Raw genomic sequence first — 17,298 nt, forward strand, 5'->3', positions numbered from 1 at the left:
AAACAGTTTCTTTGCCCATATTTAAATCCACAGAAAAAAAACAAACAACCTTGACGACGCCGTGAATTTGACAAAAATCGAAGCGTCGTAGTGACACTACGTGCGGGTTTTCAAACAGACGCATGCGCAGTTATCGAAATCAAGAGATCATACTTCCATTCAGCGTCGTCGTCAGGGCGCGTGGCGTGAGCTTAAGCTCGCTAAAACAAAGCGGTGCCGCAGCCATTTTGCTCTTGCTACGTATTTACTTTGGTGTTCACTAACTATAAAAACAATGGATTTCCAAAGAAATAAGCAATGCTAATGATCTGAAATTCAAACAGCACGACTGAAGTTTCGAGATGCCACAAACTCTATTTTCTTTTTAAACTTCCTCAAATGTTTTGCCTGCCGCGTGCGATTTAACTTGCTTTGTAGTTTATGTGTTTCACAGTTATTAGAGTTGTGGAAGCTGTACCCTTATTTCATTGATTTGGTTCGAATTCTTAAAACATGGCATGTTTTGGCATGAGTAACTGCGAAATTTGACAAAAGAAAAATTTTCAATGAATTCGTTTCTGACATGTTGGCAAGCACCGATTCATACTTACTTGACGCAGTTAAATTCTTACATGTCGACTCCCTGTTATGATATCATGTTTTTGGCATTAGGAATTGCCAGTTTCAAGACATTCATTGCAGACATTTAAAGAAACACTGCTTCATATCTTATTGATGCAGTTAAATTCTTTCAGTTCAACTTCTACATTACATTGTGATAAATCTATCCTGAATATTTCATTGATATGCTGCAAAGTCCCCTTCAAAAAAAATTTTTTCGGCATTAGGATGAGTCAAATTTGATAAAAAAGCCAATTTTCAAGACATACATAGCTGACATTAAACAAGCACCGCTTCATATCTACTTGACCGAGTTAAATTCTATTTGTTCACTTTGTACAATATGCCGAGTCTATTTTCAAGATTTCATTGATAGAGTGCAAATCCATAGAGTGTTGAAACGGGCCATACTTGACTATACAAAAGATCAATTGTTATTATTGCAAAAACTTTGTTTTGTCAAAAGGCTTATATATTTCAAAATTCAATTGATTGTCATTAGAAGCCCTTGGATGCGTTTGTTTATGTTCCATTCAACTTACGTATAAACATTAAACATGCAGTAAGAGTATATTGTTATTATAAATAAATTAAAATTGTACAAACGTGGTTGGCTTAAATTATAAGTCGAAAAGGCAGAAGTTGTTAGAACCTTTGCACTAATAAGTTCAATTGAAAATAGTTGTTTTCTGCAGTTTATAATATGCATACGTGACAATTGCCTCTCCCTTCCCCAAATGCCGATGCTATCTACGCCAATTTTAATCATTCTATCAGACTAAGTTTTGTGGTGCTCTTCATAACCTAATTTCTTCATTGTTGACCTACATTTCTTTTCTATCGTCCTGACCTGTTTCATACTCAGACCTGTACTCCATTCTGACAAACTATGCGTGAGGTTTTGCCTCGTTTTCGAATATATCCCCGTTTCCATCTCTTCCACGGATGCAGGCCATTCGAAGCCTTTGGTGATAGCATCTCTTAGCCATGATCTGGCATGCTTACTTTTAGGCAAACCCAAATCACGGCATAGATTGTCGAATACCTCAAAAGGACTGGTAACGAGATCCTCGTATTTGACTAACGTAAAAGAAATAGCTTCTCCATTGCTTTTGTATTTTTCCACGAACTCTCTGTTCTTCCATTGTTGCCGACAAATTTTTCTCGCCTCTTCAGCAAACCAATAATCGCTTGCGTTTTCCATGGTTTTCGAGCGCGTGTACAAAATCGCGCGTGGGTCACGCACAAGCTCCAAGATGCGCTTGGCGCTCAGCATGTTGCTGTTCATTCGTATTAACGTTTCAATATTCGTCATTTGGGTCGTTTTGACCACTGTATGACTATGCAGTTTACAAATTGCGGTCAGTGTTGGGGATTGAATCTTCGTACAATATCTTATGTTGTAGTAGTGGCCTTTTTCTACTCGTGGGCAAAGTGGAGGATCGGAGAGTTCACGACTTGCCAGTCGGTGAATTAGCGCTCTGTAATGAAGCGACAAAATTTCGCGTAAAATTGAAACGTTCGAAGTTGCAGGCAAGTATTCCTTGCAGGAAACTCACTAAGAGTGCCGTGTACTCCTTTGGGTGTCTGTTTTCTTTGAAATATTCAAGCGAATGAAATGGCTCAAACAAGTAAAACACGTCACGATGGTGATTGAAGAAATCTCCGAAGAACAACTCGCCCGAGTTTGGTATGGAAGTGATGAGGACATTTTGATGTCGTTTGTTGCCCACGGTCGCCAACGACCAATCTTTTTCCGTTACTCTTTCCAGTCTCTCGTGTATGCCGACCGTTACCTGGAGTTTCTTAATTTCTTTCAATAGTTTTGTGTTGTTCGAACGTAGTTCGTCAATCATAATTTGTTGCGTTTGACGAGTTTCAGAAGAATCTTCGAGCATTTCGATTTTAAAGAATCTAGTTTCTTTCATGTCGTAAATGCAGACTGGAAGAAATACGGACACGAACAAAGTGTAAAGAAAAAGAATGAAAGCCAGAATTACCGCCCATTGCCACCAAGACGTTGTAGCTCTCGTGTTGAATGTGTTTTTATAGAGGCAGATGAACATATCTGGTGCATTTCAACGATGTTCAAAGTGTTCACATTATTGTCGAAACGATGGCAGACACGCGACTGTTACCTTGTTGCTCACAACCTATCCCCATTTTAAAGTATTTATAAACATCTTTCGTTTCGTTGTTGTCGTATTTAAATTATGGTCTTGTTTCAATTGTTTTTCACCGCTACAATTGACCACGCGTTTTTTCTACGTTGTTTACCTGCGTCAATTTTAGCACCTGTTTGTCTTTTTGACGGACCTATAAAACATGTTTGCGAAGAGGAATTTGATTATCGTCCAATTGCTAATGTCTGCGCTATCCGTCCAAGTTAAAGAGGCATAAAAAGCCAGACCGCAAGTTTGATCGTGCTATATAAATATCAGACTATCGTGAACTTTGTTTATTTACTTTGAAATCTATCGTTTTTACATTAAGTGAACGCTAAAATCTTTACATAACGCGACCAAACTTGTGATTTGGCTACGTCACTTTCCACCGGCTTGGAAAATGTATAGATAATAGGATACTTCGTACAGGGTTGAGTAGACATTAAAAGCGCGTGCTCATTTTCACTAATACAGAGGATGGCTTTGAAAAAATGGCGAAAATTTAAAGTTTTATATGCGTCTTGTTCTGATACATAGCTATTTTGTTATTTAAAGATGACCTAAAGTTATCTATTCGGAATTTGTTTTCTGTTTTACATTTTTTTGAATTGTCGGCTAGAAATGGTTTATATCCCCATTAATGTTGAATTGAAATAAAAAGTCGGTCACATCAGTTTTTTCTGATACGTGGAACTTTTTACTGCTTTGTCAATTAAAGATTGATAGATAAATCTTGCTCTGTTTCAGAGTTTGAATTTAGTAACTTCAAATGTCATTCCACCTTCAGTCTAGCGATTGAACTTTGTGAGCGAATGAAATTAATATTGCTGTATCATAATTGTTGCTGTAGCTGTAGATTCCGGTTTAGACTCTATTTCATTATAATTGCTGCACATTCTGATTGGCTGTTTAGAGAGCTGTTTGATTGTGATTGGCCATTTAGGTAAAATTCATCACAACTGTTTCGCAGAAATTTTTCAACTGTATGTTTTTTATATGTATTTGTAGGTTCTATGGCCGTACCTGTTGGAGTTTCTTGTTCATGCCGAATACACGTGCGCCATAACTTCCGTCTGTCAAAACTTGTGTATTTTAGCGGGAAAGAAACGCGAACGTGATTTAAACGATTTTTCAATAAATTTTGTCCAACATGGTGAGTAACATCATTATGTGTTTGGATGGCGGAAGAGGAGTAGTGGGGTTTTGATGGGTGAGGAAGGGGTAGTGTTGGGATGGGTGAGGGTGTTGTAGTGTATGGATAGGTGAGGGTGTATGGCTGCTAATGTTTCCCATCTCATGTTGAAAAACTGAAGTTTTCTACTTTCCTTTGCTCTTCGTACAAAATAACTAATTTCATTTATCATTTTTGCAGTCAACTTACCAAAGGCTGTACCGATTATGGCGAGACTTCTAGTACGTATGTGTGTTACGTCAAACGATATAATGTTGGTTTTGCTTCTAGTACGTATGTGTGTTAAGTCAAACGATATAATGTTGGTTTTGCTTCTAGTACGTATGTATGTTACGTCAAACGATATAATGTTGGTTTTGCTTCTAGTACGTATGTGTGTTACGTCAAACGATATAATGTTGGTTTTGCTTCTAGTACGTATGTGTGTTAAGTCAAACGATATAATGTTGGTTTTGCTTCTAGTGCGTATGTGTGTTACGTCAAACGATATAATGTTGGTTTTGCTTCTAGTACGTATGTGTGTTACGTCAAACGACATAATGTTTGTTTTGCTTCTAGTACGTATGTGTGTTACGTCAAACGATATATTGTTGGTTTTGCTTCTAGTACGTATGTGTGTTACGTCAAACGATATAATGTTGGTTTTGCTTCTAGTACGCATGTGTGTTACGTCAAACGATATAATGTTGGTTTTGCTTCTAGTACGCATGTGTGTTAAGTCAAACGATATAATGTTGGTTTTGCTTCTAGTACGTATGTGTGTTACGTCAAACGATATAATGTTGGTTTTGTGTTGTTTGATAGTCTGGTTTTAATGTAAGGATATTTTCCCCACGAACACTGAATATAATACAGAACACAAGTTTGTATATTATTCACTTCGAATTGATGACCCTAATGGTAAACTGCTGATTCGCTAACATTTCTCTTTTGCATCTTATCTTAAATGATAGAGAAAAAACACAAATGTTCTGTATGAAATAATGCAGTAGGTTTTGAACTGATTTCTATCGAATTTAGTTTCTCATGTGCTTTTAGGTGCTGGCTGGACATCCATTCACGGGGAAAGAACGTGGAAAGCACGTGCTCAGTTTGCTTCTGCTACTCTCCCCCATCATACATTCAAATGTGAACGAACTTTGGACGACTATCATTCCAAAGCTGACTCAATACATTGACGGTAAATAAAAGTATGAAGAGGAATAAAAAGTCTGTACCCCGTTTAACTGGAATATGAACTGGTGGAACATTACTTCCGGTCAAAATTTTTAACAAAGTTCCAGTCTTTCATAGCATCGCGTTTCTTCGGGGTGAATTTATCTCCAGTGGAGGTTAACTTGATGATTTTCATCGATGCTTAAATTCTGTTCACAGATAACGAAGAAGGCGAAAAGGAATGGGAACAAAAATCTTGGGAAGATTTACTCCTGAAGGTGGCTATCTTATAAAATTGTTATTTTGATTGACTGAAAAAGTTTCAGTGGAAGTCGACTGCTAAAGTAGTAGGTCTAACCATGATACCCTGCACGAAGTATTACTTGAAAGCTGGAATGCGATGATTTGTTTTAGTAAATATTTTCAATTTTCATGGAGTGTAGAATTTTTTTCATTTCTTCAAAACAAGTTACCGTAGTTAATTTGCTTTGTCTCAACTTCTTATTAATTAACGTTACGATTTTTTTGGCAGTTCTTCTCAAGAACTTTGGACGAGGTCGATGACGAGGACTGGAGTGTGGCGGTGGGGACAGAATTGGGAAATCAAATACCACTTTACAACAATCAATCTAAAGATAAGGTCAGCTGTGAATGTGTGAGGTTTTAGATTTTCTTTCATATTATGATTTTCTTACTATAAATGATTTGAGGACTGATGTAAGTTTTTTTTGGTGCAGTAAACGTAGGGATGTCTTAAGTTATTACCGCCATCTTCCACAGTTGAGTTAACGTGCACAGCGTGCGTTCTGCTCATGCATAAGCGCCTAAATTGAATTGCAATTCGGTGTTACGTAAAAAAGTGCTGCTTTTAAAGCAGCTGTCAATCTCAAATGATTTCCAAAGCACCCACGAAATGATGATGTGCAGCCGAGTTGCTGCTTTTCACGACAGGTTTATTTTTAGTAAACTTAAATTAACAAATATTTAATAAATACTTTGACTCCGCATTAATATTATTATTTGCGTTTTGTCAGAGCACTTCCATGTATCGTTACGACTTATTATGTGGTTTTCGTTTCTGCTCTCAGATATATTCTTGAAAGTTTGTACATATTCAAGAGAAGTATTAAGGTGGTCATATACAAATTTAAGGCACTATTTTTTCTAAAAACTCAAAATTTTTTTTTGATCATTATCGGTACTTTATGCTATGGTTTTTCTGATTGTTCTAATCGTTTTTCGTTAAAACTATCATTTACCCACGAAAAATGCTTTCAAAGTTGTCTTCTTAAAGTTTTTGGTCCATAGCAACGCCTTAGCAACGGATTTTTACCCAAATTTCACCCCAAAAACTCCCCTTCTAAAGCGAATTTTTTGTTTCTACTTTTGGTGGATGTTATTCAAAGCCTTCTCGTTAAGTTACATCGTGATTGGTTGCATTTTGGCACCATGGTAACTGTTATAATTTCATATCAAAGCTGATCGCGTGCTCGCACAGTTCGAAAAGTTGCTCTTCAAAAAACATTATAATTTTGTATCTCTGAGGAGAAAAGTCTTTTTGTTAGTATTTCGGAGCTTTCCTTTGTTATTCCGATAATAATCAAAGCGAAAAATAATGGGAATAGTCGAAATAGAAAGAGAAAAGCGGTTAGAACTCCGCCATCAAAAATGGCAAAGAAGTCAAAACATGGCGGAAACGATGACGCAAACCCTGGATCTTCTGCAAAGAAAATAAGTCATCAAACGAGGAGCATTGGCTCAAATTTTAATAATCTACACACTGCAAAAGAAGGCACCGTGTTTATGGACTTGTCTTTGCTGTTTGGTGTTTTTGATGAATTTTTAAAATGCCCTGATTGCGAAAGCAGTGTGGAATCCCATGTGGACTTGAGGAAAAGGAAAGGCTATGCGCATTATATTCTTCTTCAATGTAAGAATAAAGAATGTGAGTGGAAGTATAGTTTCCACACATCTAAAAAGCAAGGCTGTTCACACGAAGTTAATGTCCGAGCAGTCCTAGCATTTCGAGAAATTGGTCGAGGGCAAGCTGCAATGGTCACATTCAACAAGGTCATGAATATGGCTCCACCACCAACTTGCCGAAGCTTTACATTGATTCAAAATGGAAAGCTATTACCAGTTGTTGAACAACTGGCCAATGACAGCATGCTCAGCAATGCTATGCATGTTAAAGAGGAAAATGGAGCACCAGAATGTGGAATATCTTTGGATGGTACATGGCAAAAGAGAGGCCATGCATCCCATAATGGTGTTGTTACGGCAATATCTTTGCAAACCAAAAAAGTGTTTAGACGTGGAAGTGCTCTCAGACAGGTGTCAGCAATGTGCCAAATGGAAAAATAGGACAAGTGATCCTAAATACAACGAGTGGAAAGCTGGTCATCAGTGCAAGATCAATCATGAAGGAAGTGCTAGCAGTATGGAGACTTCTGGAGCTGTGCGAATTTTCGAGAGGTCTTTGCTTCTAGAGGACTGAAATACAAGGAAATGCTTGACGGGATTCTTCAACATATAATGCTATTGTTGAAAGAAAGCCATATGGAGAAGAGTGCATTCCAAAAAAGTTGGAGTGTATTGGTCACATTCAAAAGAGGGTTGGGAGTCGTCTTCGTAAGTTGAAGAATACAACGAAAGGGTAAAGCTTGCTGACGGTAAAGGATTGAGTGGAAAAGGAAGGCTTACAGATGGGAAGATTGATATTCTTCAAAATTATTATGGTTTGTCAGTAAGAGGAAACCTTCATGATGTTAAGGAAATGGCAAAATCGATAAAAGCTTCTCTCTATCATGTTGCATCAACTGATACTAATCCTCAGCATCATCTTTGTCCTGATGGTGAAGACAGTTGGTGTGGCTATAAGAGGAAAAGGACAACTACAAGCACAGAATAGGCATTCCTGAATGTATTGTTAAGGTCATTGAGCCCATATTTGAAGAACTGAGCAATGCTACTTTGTTGAACAAATGTACTCATGGCTTAACTCAAAATGTTAATGAATGTCTAAATAATATGATATGGGAACGATGTCCGAAGACTACATATGTTGAACAAGAGACTGTTGCTCTTGCAACATACTTGGCTATTCTTAAATTTAATGATGGGGACATAAATTTGTTAAAGGTATTGAGTGAACTGGACATAACTCCTGGAATGTTTACAAGTAAAGGGGCTCAAGAATGTGATCATCATCGGATAAAGTTGTCGGCAAAGAAGAGTTCAGAGAAGGTGAAAAAGCAAAGAAAAACATTAAGAAACATTAGAAAGAATTATATTGACAATGCTAAACATAAGGAAGGAGTTACTTATGAAGCTGGCAATTTTTAGGGCTGCCAGAGGTACAATATAGGTTATGTAAACTTTAAATGCTGTTTTCTCATTTTGGTGATTTTAGCACTTAGGAAAAACTTTGTGACATCATATTATCTTTGTTATTTGTCAGAGATGCCTGAAATTTTGTATGTTGAAGGCTAGTAATATTATCTAGTGCTTGACATTTTCAAATTTTGATATTTTGCATTGTTGATGAAATATTTACTCGTTATGTCATAAAATGTGTACCAAAAATGCAAAATTACTGAAGAAAATCAAATTTTTGAATATATTTTTGTTTATAAAGAATTAATAAAAAATTGAAAAGTGTCAAGCACTAGATTATGTTCTAAGCTTTTAAAAAAAACTTTACTCATTGAATTTGGATCATTGGTTCCCAAGATATCATGTTCGCAGCGAAGTTCATTTATTGGCTAATTAGGGGCCGCCATGTTGGATAATTAGTGTAATTAGTGATTTTTTAATTTTTTTTTTCCATTAGTTAATTCTCTTCATTAAAGTCTTTCAAATACTGATAGTTTCTTATAACTATCTTTAAAAATGAAAAAAATTCAATTTTTTGTATATGACCACCTTAAACAACCGGCATTTCCTAAAAGGGGGCATCCCTATCGCTAAGAGGGGATTTCCCTCTTTTTGCCATAGTTTCTATTATCAGCAGCTGCTCCTTCTGAGAATCATCTATCGACTTTTCTTTGAGACACAATGTTAGCCGACGACGCGTTCTGTGTTGGTGCCTCTGTGAGTTATGTATTTTTATTTTTTGTACTCACCGTGTATAAGTATGAAGTCATGTTCAGGACTTGCGTCATTCTGGTGGCTTTACTTGGCTACTTTCTACCTTTTCTTTACGTAATTCCCTACGTCTTTGTTGCTTTACGAGTTTTTGTTGGAATGAATGTGGAGACAGATCAAAAACTTTACATAGCAAGGCTCATCGATTACAAAGACATGGACAAGGCGGATTTTAGTGGTTCCACGACTCTTAGTCATTGGGCGGTGGTGATACAAGATGTCGATCGTTATATCTACACGCATGCCGTGAGGAATGTTGTTTGGGGGGAAGGAGAAAAGAGGCGGTTCGAAGAAATGGAGCATAAAGACAAATATATTCTCCATCATGTTGGCTTTGTCACTCGAAAGAGGAGAGATGAGAAAATGAGTGAATTAGTTGATGACGAAGTTATGGCGTCCGGCAACAGTTGCCAGGAATATGCAGTCGACATTGCGTTTCAGCTGTCGAGTTCTCGAACTTACACTTTTGTTAAAATGATGACATTACCGCGATTTCGAAACACAGTTTTCTACGTTTCAATATTTTTGTCGATAGTTCTGAAAGTCTTCAACTACACCTACGCTGGTCTGTTGAATCCGCTTATCATTGCAAATGTGTTTTGTGCCTGGGAACTATCTCGTATAGGGATCCACAATGAAATGCAGAATTTTCATTTCCGATATATGGTCTCGGTTATAAGGGCATACGTTATATACCCGACAAGAGCGAACATTTATTCCCTCTTGCTCATTTGCGTGATGCTTGTGTATCTTTACCAGCGACTGGGCATAGAAGAGTGCATTATTTTGTCATGCTTACTGGCTGTGATTGCTCTCATGCGCTTGCGCTGAAAACGGTTCGAAGAAATTTTTGAATAATATAAATTTGGTCCACTTGTCCTCAGCATGTTTTTATATTTAAGAATTGAAAGATGTTTGCTGTGTTTGCACGCGCTTATGCAAACCGAGGAGACCTTTGGGGGAACTTGAGAGCTGATCAGTTGAAGCCTGAGACGCAAGGCCGTGGTTTGCACCCTTGCACCTGCTCGAGAGTTCTCACAAACACCTCCGAGGTTGCATCAGCCTGTGCAAACACGAAAAACATCTTTTACTTCTTTTATAAAATAGCACTAATGCGAAACAGATAAATTTAAAACAAATGTTTTCATTTTTTCTCCAACATGTATTCATGATTCATTTGCAATTTTCTTTTGTTGAATATCAGATCAGTTTACGCAGGCTAGTGGAAAGTCAGCGATAGACCATTCAGCGCACGCGTTTTACTATTTTTATTTTATAAAGCTCAATGCATAAATGTTGTATATTTTCAATTAATTTGACTGCAATTAGTTTATGCTGTAGGTTATATTTTACTTTCTTCATGATGTAAATATTATCGCTATGTTATCACTTAACATAATTAGTAAGAAAGGACAGTTTTAAAGTTGACATTTGACCATGAATTATCTAACTTTTACACCGTCATACACATATTTATGTAAATTTGTACGTGTTAAACTTTTGCACTTGAGATTAAGGTCTTTCACCACTCTTGAAAATAATACAATTTTTACAAAAAATTGGTCTTCATAAGATGCGTCGATGAGCCATTAATAAATAAGACATTTGCGAAGAAATACACCGGAAGAATTATTTGTAAAGCAAAAAAAACACAAACAAACGTAGCTATTTCATATCAACGTTGCTATTGTCATGCAAACTATTCCATAACTTGCGCTGAATATTTCTGTAGAAATTCTGTTATTCTGTACTCTGTAAGTTCAATGAATACGGTGAAAAATGTTAATCAATTTGCTGTAGTGTAGCCAGCTAGCAATTTTTGTCGTACTTTTTAGGTATTTTGGTGTTCACTGAATGTGAAAACTATAGATTTATGAAGACATAAGTGTTTATGATATAAAATTTGCAAAACACAACTTGCTGGCCGAGTTTGCCACTCTCGAGTTGGTACATGTTTATAAAATTTTGCTAGCCAACCGTCGTTTTGAAATTTAAACATTGGTCGTTGATCGTGTAAAGTGTTCGTCAATAGACATTTCATAGAAAAACCGTGTTGTCTCTTTCTCATATAATTTAAGCACTCGTTAATTTTCTTTCATGTAGTCCTTTTGAGTTGACGAAAATACTAAAACAGATGATCGTGCAAGCTAGAAATATGTCTTGTGTCCTAACTACGCGCTTTCTTTTAGAATTTTCTTTACAAATGCTCCGGTGTCGTCATGAAAGTTGTGTCAAAGAAATCGTTCATTCAGAGTCAACTTTCCGTCATTTTTTCTTCAACAAAGCACGCTGATAAAGACGAAAAGGAGGTGCGTCAAGTTTCATCTATTTTCATAGTGTTCTGTCGTATAGAAATGCTTTCACACAAAAGAAGAGCAGTATTTAGGTTAACGAACACTGCGCATGCGCGCAAAAATCCACGTGACTGTTTAAAAAGATGGCGGCATTTTGCTTCGCTAATACTTTTAGGTCAAAAATGTTTAAACGGCCACAGGGAGATATCTTACGACTTTAAGCGTTTTCTTTTTAAAAAATGCTGTAAAATGGACATGCCGCCATCTTTTCTACTACCATTAACTCCACTGTTGTGGAGGAAGCTTAGTCTTCAGGATATACATATGAGTGGTCGACACAATTATTGTTTAATTTCTATTGGCAAATACCCGGTAGATGGTTTGTTTCGTGACGGATCTTGGGTATGACAGTCTTTGATTTTCACACATTGTGAGACAAAGTGGTATATGTTGAAATACGACTAAAAATTATCATGTAATGCGTTTAGGGTTGCGCCATTGCGTACGGTTTCTGTGCGTCAAAAAATCTCGATGAGGTGCTGTTGAAACTGGAAACAATTACCAAAAATGAAATGGTCCCAAAATCGTCTGGATTTCTGGGTTTGATGAAGGTATTGCTATTTTTCGTACAGCGTAAGAGATTTTCTTGCCAATGCAGGACTCCCAAAACTGGGTGAATTCAACAGGGCACCCACAAATATCATTCCGAAATATCATATGGTCTTATGTGAAACTAAAATAGAAATTAGTAATATCTAAGATGCGAGGGATCAATTCAGCCTTGAGCAGAACAGTCCTGAACAGATATATGAACATAAAACATTTAGAGCCGATCTTCCATTTCACAAGTGTCTTATAATCATTAAATCACCTTTGACAATTCATAACGAATTACTAGCAATACAAAAGAGCGCGAAGGTGCTAACACGCATGTTTGGTTTTCCAGGAAATTGCTGTACATTCCACATTGCAGGCTCACAAGATTATCTAGAAAAAAATTATTTTGAGTGTATTCACCGTTAGTAAGCTTCAACAACATCCTCATATGACTTGTCCTTGTGGAACTGTGTTACAGCTACATCGATTACCTTTTTTTGAATTACAATTCCGTTCTTTCTGCAAAAGTTTATCTTGTTTCAAGTTCACTCACAGCTAAATTCTCAATTTTGTTTTCACTAAGTTTTGTTTTAACATTTTAGTAAGATGTGCCTACACGCAATCTTATATTTATTTTTGATCAATACCGACGCAATAATTGAGATGTTTTTTCTCTTAGGACAAATCCTCAGTTGACGTTGAAAGAATCAAAAGCACGGTCATGTGGTGTTTTGGTTACGTTGCTCTATACGGTCCACCGAGGTACTTGTTTATAATGATCATTTTTGATGTCAAGTGTTGTATGTCACTAATCTCGGACACTTAGTAGGAGAGGAGTGAAAAATTGAATCATGTGATTATCACAATATGCTTTTTGAAGAACAGCTTTTGAATTATCAATCTGCTTCTGGCTGCTTGTCACTGTCTAATGTTTGTTCAATATTTCAATTATCAAGCAGTTCTTTAAAAAAAATTGAAGATTTTTGCTTTCGAAATTTTTTGGTTATCTTGATTATTTACTACTATATATATTTGCACGCGTAAGTATTTACTGCTATATATTTGTACATTTAAGTACTTACTGCCATCTATATAGTTTCCCTGTGTATTTACCAGTATGAACACTTTGCCTAGTTTGATTGCTTCAAGATTAGAAACGAGTGTTTATCGTGTAATCAGTCCACATTTGGCTCAACCTAAGGTTTGTTTATTGAATATAAACTATGTGATAACCTGTCACGTGAATATTATGCAAAGTTATTTGTTTGAATATAATAGTATTCGAATTGGGTTTCTTTGTTTCATTGATATATCTTTTCGTCACGAAATCCGTCAATCAGTCTGATGCATTAATCTGCTGTGTATCTTCATTCATCCACAGGATTTAGGAGTAAGACAAAGTTTAATCCATTGTGTCGAGTTGATTGCCAGAGCGTGTCATCCAAATCATTTACAACAAGCAAAATCTACTTTTTCAAAGCGGAAAGAATTACTGCAACATATGATTGTAAGTTGGTTTTTCTTTCAATTCCTTTTTTTCTAGTCTTGTACTTTCATCAGCTCAGTTCCTTGGCATTTATAGTTTGAATCCACGTATTGTCACATGACCACATCACCATGACTATATCACCATGACCACATCACCATGACTATATCAAATATCTGTGATTATATGAAATAATTGCAATTTGTGTTCTCATATATCTAAGAAATAAAAGATGTTTGCAATTCTCCTTAATTGATTTAATTGGTCGAGCTTAGATCTGTTTAGCACAGGCTAATGCAAACACAGTTATGCACCAATCAGTGCACGCGGTTTTGTTGTGTTTATTTCATAAAGTGGGCTCTTTCATAAAATTTTAATTCTCTGTAATGGAGTTAGCCAATGGCTTCTCTATAATAGATCGAATGTAGAACGTCCAATAGCGACCAATATCTTGTTATTTTATTTATGTAGAACTACATTAACAACGAATCACATTCGACAATTAGTACGGAAACAAGAGGAATTGCTCTCAATGCATGTACTCAACTTATGTATCTTTATTTGTACTTCTTTGACTAAAGCCTAGGGGCAGGTTGTGCGAAACCTGTTTAGCGTTTTCCATTGGATAGTAGAATTTTCTAGCTTAGATGAAAAGTTGTTTATGACCTGACGACAGAGAAATTTTATAATCTTAGAAGCAATTTCAAAGAAAACATGCCAACAAGAACTTTTCAGTGAAAATTTGTCGAGGAAAACTTTTTTAGGAAAGCTTGTCGACGTTATGATATATTAAGGGAAAAAATACTTAACTTATGTGTCAGAAAACTTGATCCGAAACTCTCCGAAGAAAGTATTGAAACTTTGGTTTTATCGACGGCCAGATCTGTATACACCGTCGTAGTTGATGAGAAAACTACTGCCGATGAGGTATGTGTTTTAATTTCATGAAATAAAATGCTAAACACGCTCACGATAGATTTTATTATAATTCAACCTTCTTTCATTGTGTCGTCTTTTGATGAAAGCGTATCATCTCAAACGTACTTGGCAGTCAGTGGTTTTGAGAAAATATTGTATTGTCTCCCTCAAAAACATTTGTCGAAATCGGTGGTTTTGAGGGAGAATGGTTAAAATATCTATCGTAGTCAGTGGTTTTGAGTGAAAAAGATCTCTCGAAATCACATCCACCTCCTGAATATAATTTGACCTTATCTTACAGTTGGCAAAAGATTCTCCTCAAAAATTATTCGCGGCTGCTTTGGAGGCCCATGATGATTTGATGAGTGAAGTTGTCCGCAAAGATCCGTCTCCTGTGACATTGGATAAACTTCTCAAGGTATGTTTCCTTTTTTCCTTTTTTCTTTGTGGGGGGGATACGTGGGCCTTTTTTGTATTTGACGATTTAATAGTGTTATTAAATTTGGTATACTCCTGTGACATTGCATGAACTTGTCAAGGTACCGTTTTTCGCGGGGGAATACTTGAGTTTTTTGTGTGGAGATAGTTGGGGCAATTTTTTGTACCTTACGACATGAAAGTTTTGTTAAATTTTGTGAACTGCTAACGGTTTGTATTGTCGATGGTGGGTGACGTGTGATCCTCGACCTGTTAGTCATACTCTTCTTAAAGACATCCCTTGGTCCATGGTATAAGGCCTCGATATATTTTCTTTGTTTTTTATTTACAATTATGCAGTGTCTTCACCAACCTTGGTTGTGCAGTGACGCGGAAATTACGAGACAAAGATCGCTGAAAACGATGATCAGAGTTTTGCAAACCTACGAAGAGGTTGTCGCACCTACTTCTGAGGTATTGAATCTTTTACATCTGCATGGGAAAATCATCTATAATCAGAAATAATCAATATTTTTTAAACATTTTAGGAGTAGTAAATATACAAGACCTATCTGCAATAAAATATATCAAAAGTATTTAAAGTACATAACCACTACCTTATGGGGTAATTGGGTCAGGTAGATATAGAAACGAAATTTTCAAATGTCAGCAAAACAGGGTATGGTTTGTCCTTAGAATCACCTTCTTAACAATTGCCACGCTCATCGACCCACACTTTTCCTCAACGCTATTGTTGTGTCGATTGTTAGCAGACTTCTATTTTTTCTTCTCAAGGACAACTTTTTCGTTTTTGGCAACGTCTTGGCTTATTTTGTTCCTCGTTGCACGGATCCTTGCACCGGCATTCGACAGGATGCATTGTCTGCAGTCCAAACGGCTTTGTCTATCGCTGCTAAATATGACAAAGGTTGGTGCATATAGGTAAAATGTGATACAGGATACTACCTTTAATATTTATCATATTATTGACGAGTTACCTTTTATTGTAGTACGTGATGTTGTGTTTAATATAAATATAAATAACAATTACGATTTACGAGTTACACTTGCTTGTATTATATTAATCAAAGCATTAACGAGTTACACTTGCTTGTATTATATTAATCAAAGCATTAACGAGTTACACTTGCTTGTATTATATTAATCAAAGCATTAACGAGTTACACTTGCTTGTATTATATTAATCAAAGCATTAACGAGTTACACTTGCTTGTATTATATTAATCAAAGCTTTGACGAGTTACACTTGCTTGTATTATATTAATCAAAACATTGACGAGTTACACTTGCTTGTATTATATTAATCAAAGCATTAACGAGTTACACTTGCTTGTATTATATTAATCAAAACATTGACGAGTTACACTTGCTTGTAATAAAAGATGGTATCTTTTGTATTAATAAAAACATTGACGAGTTACACTTGCTTGTATTATATTAATCAAAACATTGCCGAGTTACACTTGCTTGTAATAAAAGACGGTATCTTTTATATTAATCAAAACATTGACGAGTAACCATTGGTTGTAATTAAGGATTAACAATTTTTTCAATTAATCTAAGTTAACATATCTTACAGATAAGTAGTCTTCCTTTTATATAAATATTATATAAGTTTTTTAACTATATATATTCTAAGTTCTTATAATGAACTGCAATTTATGCTTGAAATGGAGAAATGGATTTGCTCTCTCTTACTATCTTAAGAAAAGAATTCCGTTCGCTGTAAGGGCGATTGATACCAACAAAGGAATAATTTTGATGTGATTGACGAAATGATTGATATCAGTAAAGGACTTTAATTGTATTTTTCTGTTGATATTTGACCGTATGCATTCGTCATTTTTTAAGACAAGGCGAACCAAGAAAAAAAGGAGAAATTGACGAAAGCGTTTGATGTTCTGAAGCAAAGAGCTCAAGATGATGATAGTAACATTCTGTTTTCAGTTGCCAATGATCTGGCGAAGGTATAATCACTGAAATATAATACATGGAACGCTACCTGTAATACAAAAGCCTGATAATTTTTTGAAGCCAAATCTTACACCCAGGCACGCGAGATTGCACCCAGCCACGCGAGATTACACCCAGACACGCGTGCGTAGTTCGATCAATTTTCACTCCGCGAGAAAATCACAATTATTTGCTTTAGGTAGCGTTCCATGTATTTTAGTTCAATGGGTTTAATGGCCCACTTGAAAATTTACATATTTACTGTACATAGTTTGCTACATGATTTGTCGTTGATGTTATACATATCTGTGGACTATGGATTTCTTCTTGGAAGTAACACCCGTGATCTGTATG

General features: G+C 36.1%; 3 protein-coding genes across 4 annotated transcripts in view; 2 read left to right on the forward strand and 1 right to left on the reverse strand.

Moving 5' to 3' along the window:
* LOC124436383 (maestro heat-like repeat-containing protein family member 1) overlaps nt 1-17,298 on the forward strand; it is a 32,932-nt gene that overhangs the window by 6,883 nt on the left and 8,751 nt on the right. For both annotated transcript variants that reach the window (XR_006945342.1, XM_046986297.1), the window contains exons 14-29: nt 3,774-3,918; nt 4,138-4,178; nt 4,996-5,137; nt 5,332-5,390; nt 5,645-5,752; nt 11,448-11,567; nt 12,041-12,163; nt 12,829-12,911; nt 13,284-13,350; nt 13,531-13,656; nt 14,107-14,186; nt 14,457-14,562; nt 14,855-14,971; nt 15,331-15,444; nt 15,766-15,898; nt 16,843-16,958. Coding sequence is in view for 1 of the 2 variants with exons in the window: in XM_046986297.1 (XP_046842253.1) it covers nt 3,774-3,918; nt 4,138-4,178; nt 4,996-5,137; nt 5,332-5,390; nt 5,645-5,752; nt 11,448-11,567; nt 12,041-12,163; nt 12,829-12,911; nt 13,284-13,350; nt 13,531-13,656; nt 14,107-14,186; nt 14,457-14,562; nt 14,855-14,971; nt 15,331-15,444; nt 15,766-15,898; nt 16,843-16,958 (1,680 nt within the window). In the remaining variant the exon portion in view is untranslated. The remainder of the gene's footprint in view (nt 1-3,773; nt 3,919-4,137; nt 4,179-4,995; nt 5,138-5,331; nt 5,391-5,644; nt 5,753-11,447; nt 11,568-12,040; nt 12,164-12,828; nt 12,912-13,283; nt 13,351-13,530; nt 13,657-14,106; nt 14,187-14,456; nt 14,563-14,854; nt 14,972-15,330; nt 15,445-15,765; nt 15,899-16,842; nt 16,959-17,298) is intronic.
* LOC124436384 (carbohydrate sulfotransferase 5-like) lies at nt 903-2,831 on the reverse strand. Its single transcript, XM_046986298.1, is given in 2 exon segments — nt 903-2,096; nt 2,098-2,831. Coding segments are annotated over 2 exon segments (1,287 nt in total). The 5' UTR covers nt 2,667-2,831; the 3' UTR covers nt 903-1,378.
* LOC124436385 lies at nt 8,756-10,339 on the forward strand. The gene has a single exon (XM_046986299.1). The coding sequence runs from the start codon at nt 9,169-9,171 to the stop codon at nt 10,087-10,089; it is 921 nt and encodes a 306-aa protein (XP_046842255.1). The 5' UTR covers nt 8,756-9,168; the 3' UTR covers nt 10,090-10,339.

The sequence above is a fragment of the Xenia sp. Carnegie-2017 genome, unplaced genomic scaffold (genome assembly GCF_021976095.1).
Source record: "Xenia sp. Carnegie-2017 unplaced genomic scaffold, XeniaSp_v1 HiC_scaffold_16, whole genome shotgun sequence".
Taxonomy (NCBI): domain Eukaryota; kingdom Metazoa; phylum Cnidaria; class Anthozoa; order Malacalcyonacea; family Xeniidae; genus Xenia; species Xenia sp. Carnegie-2017.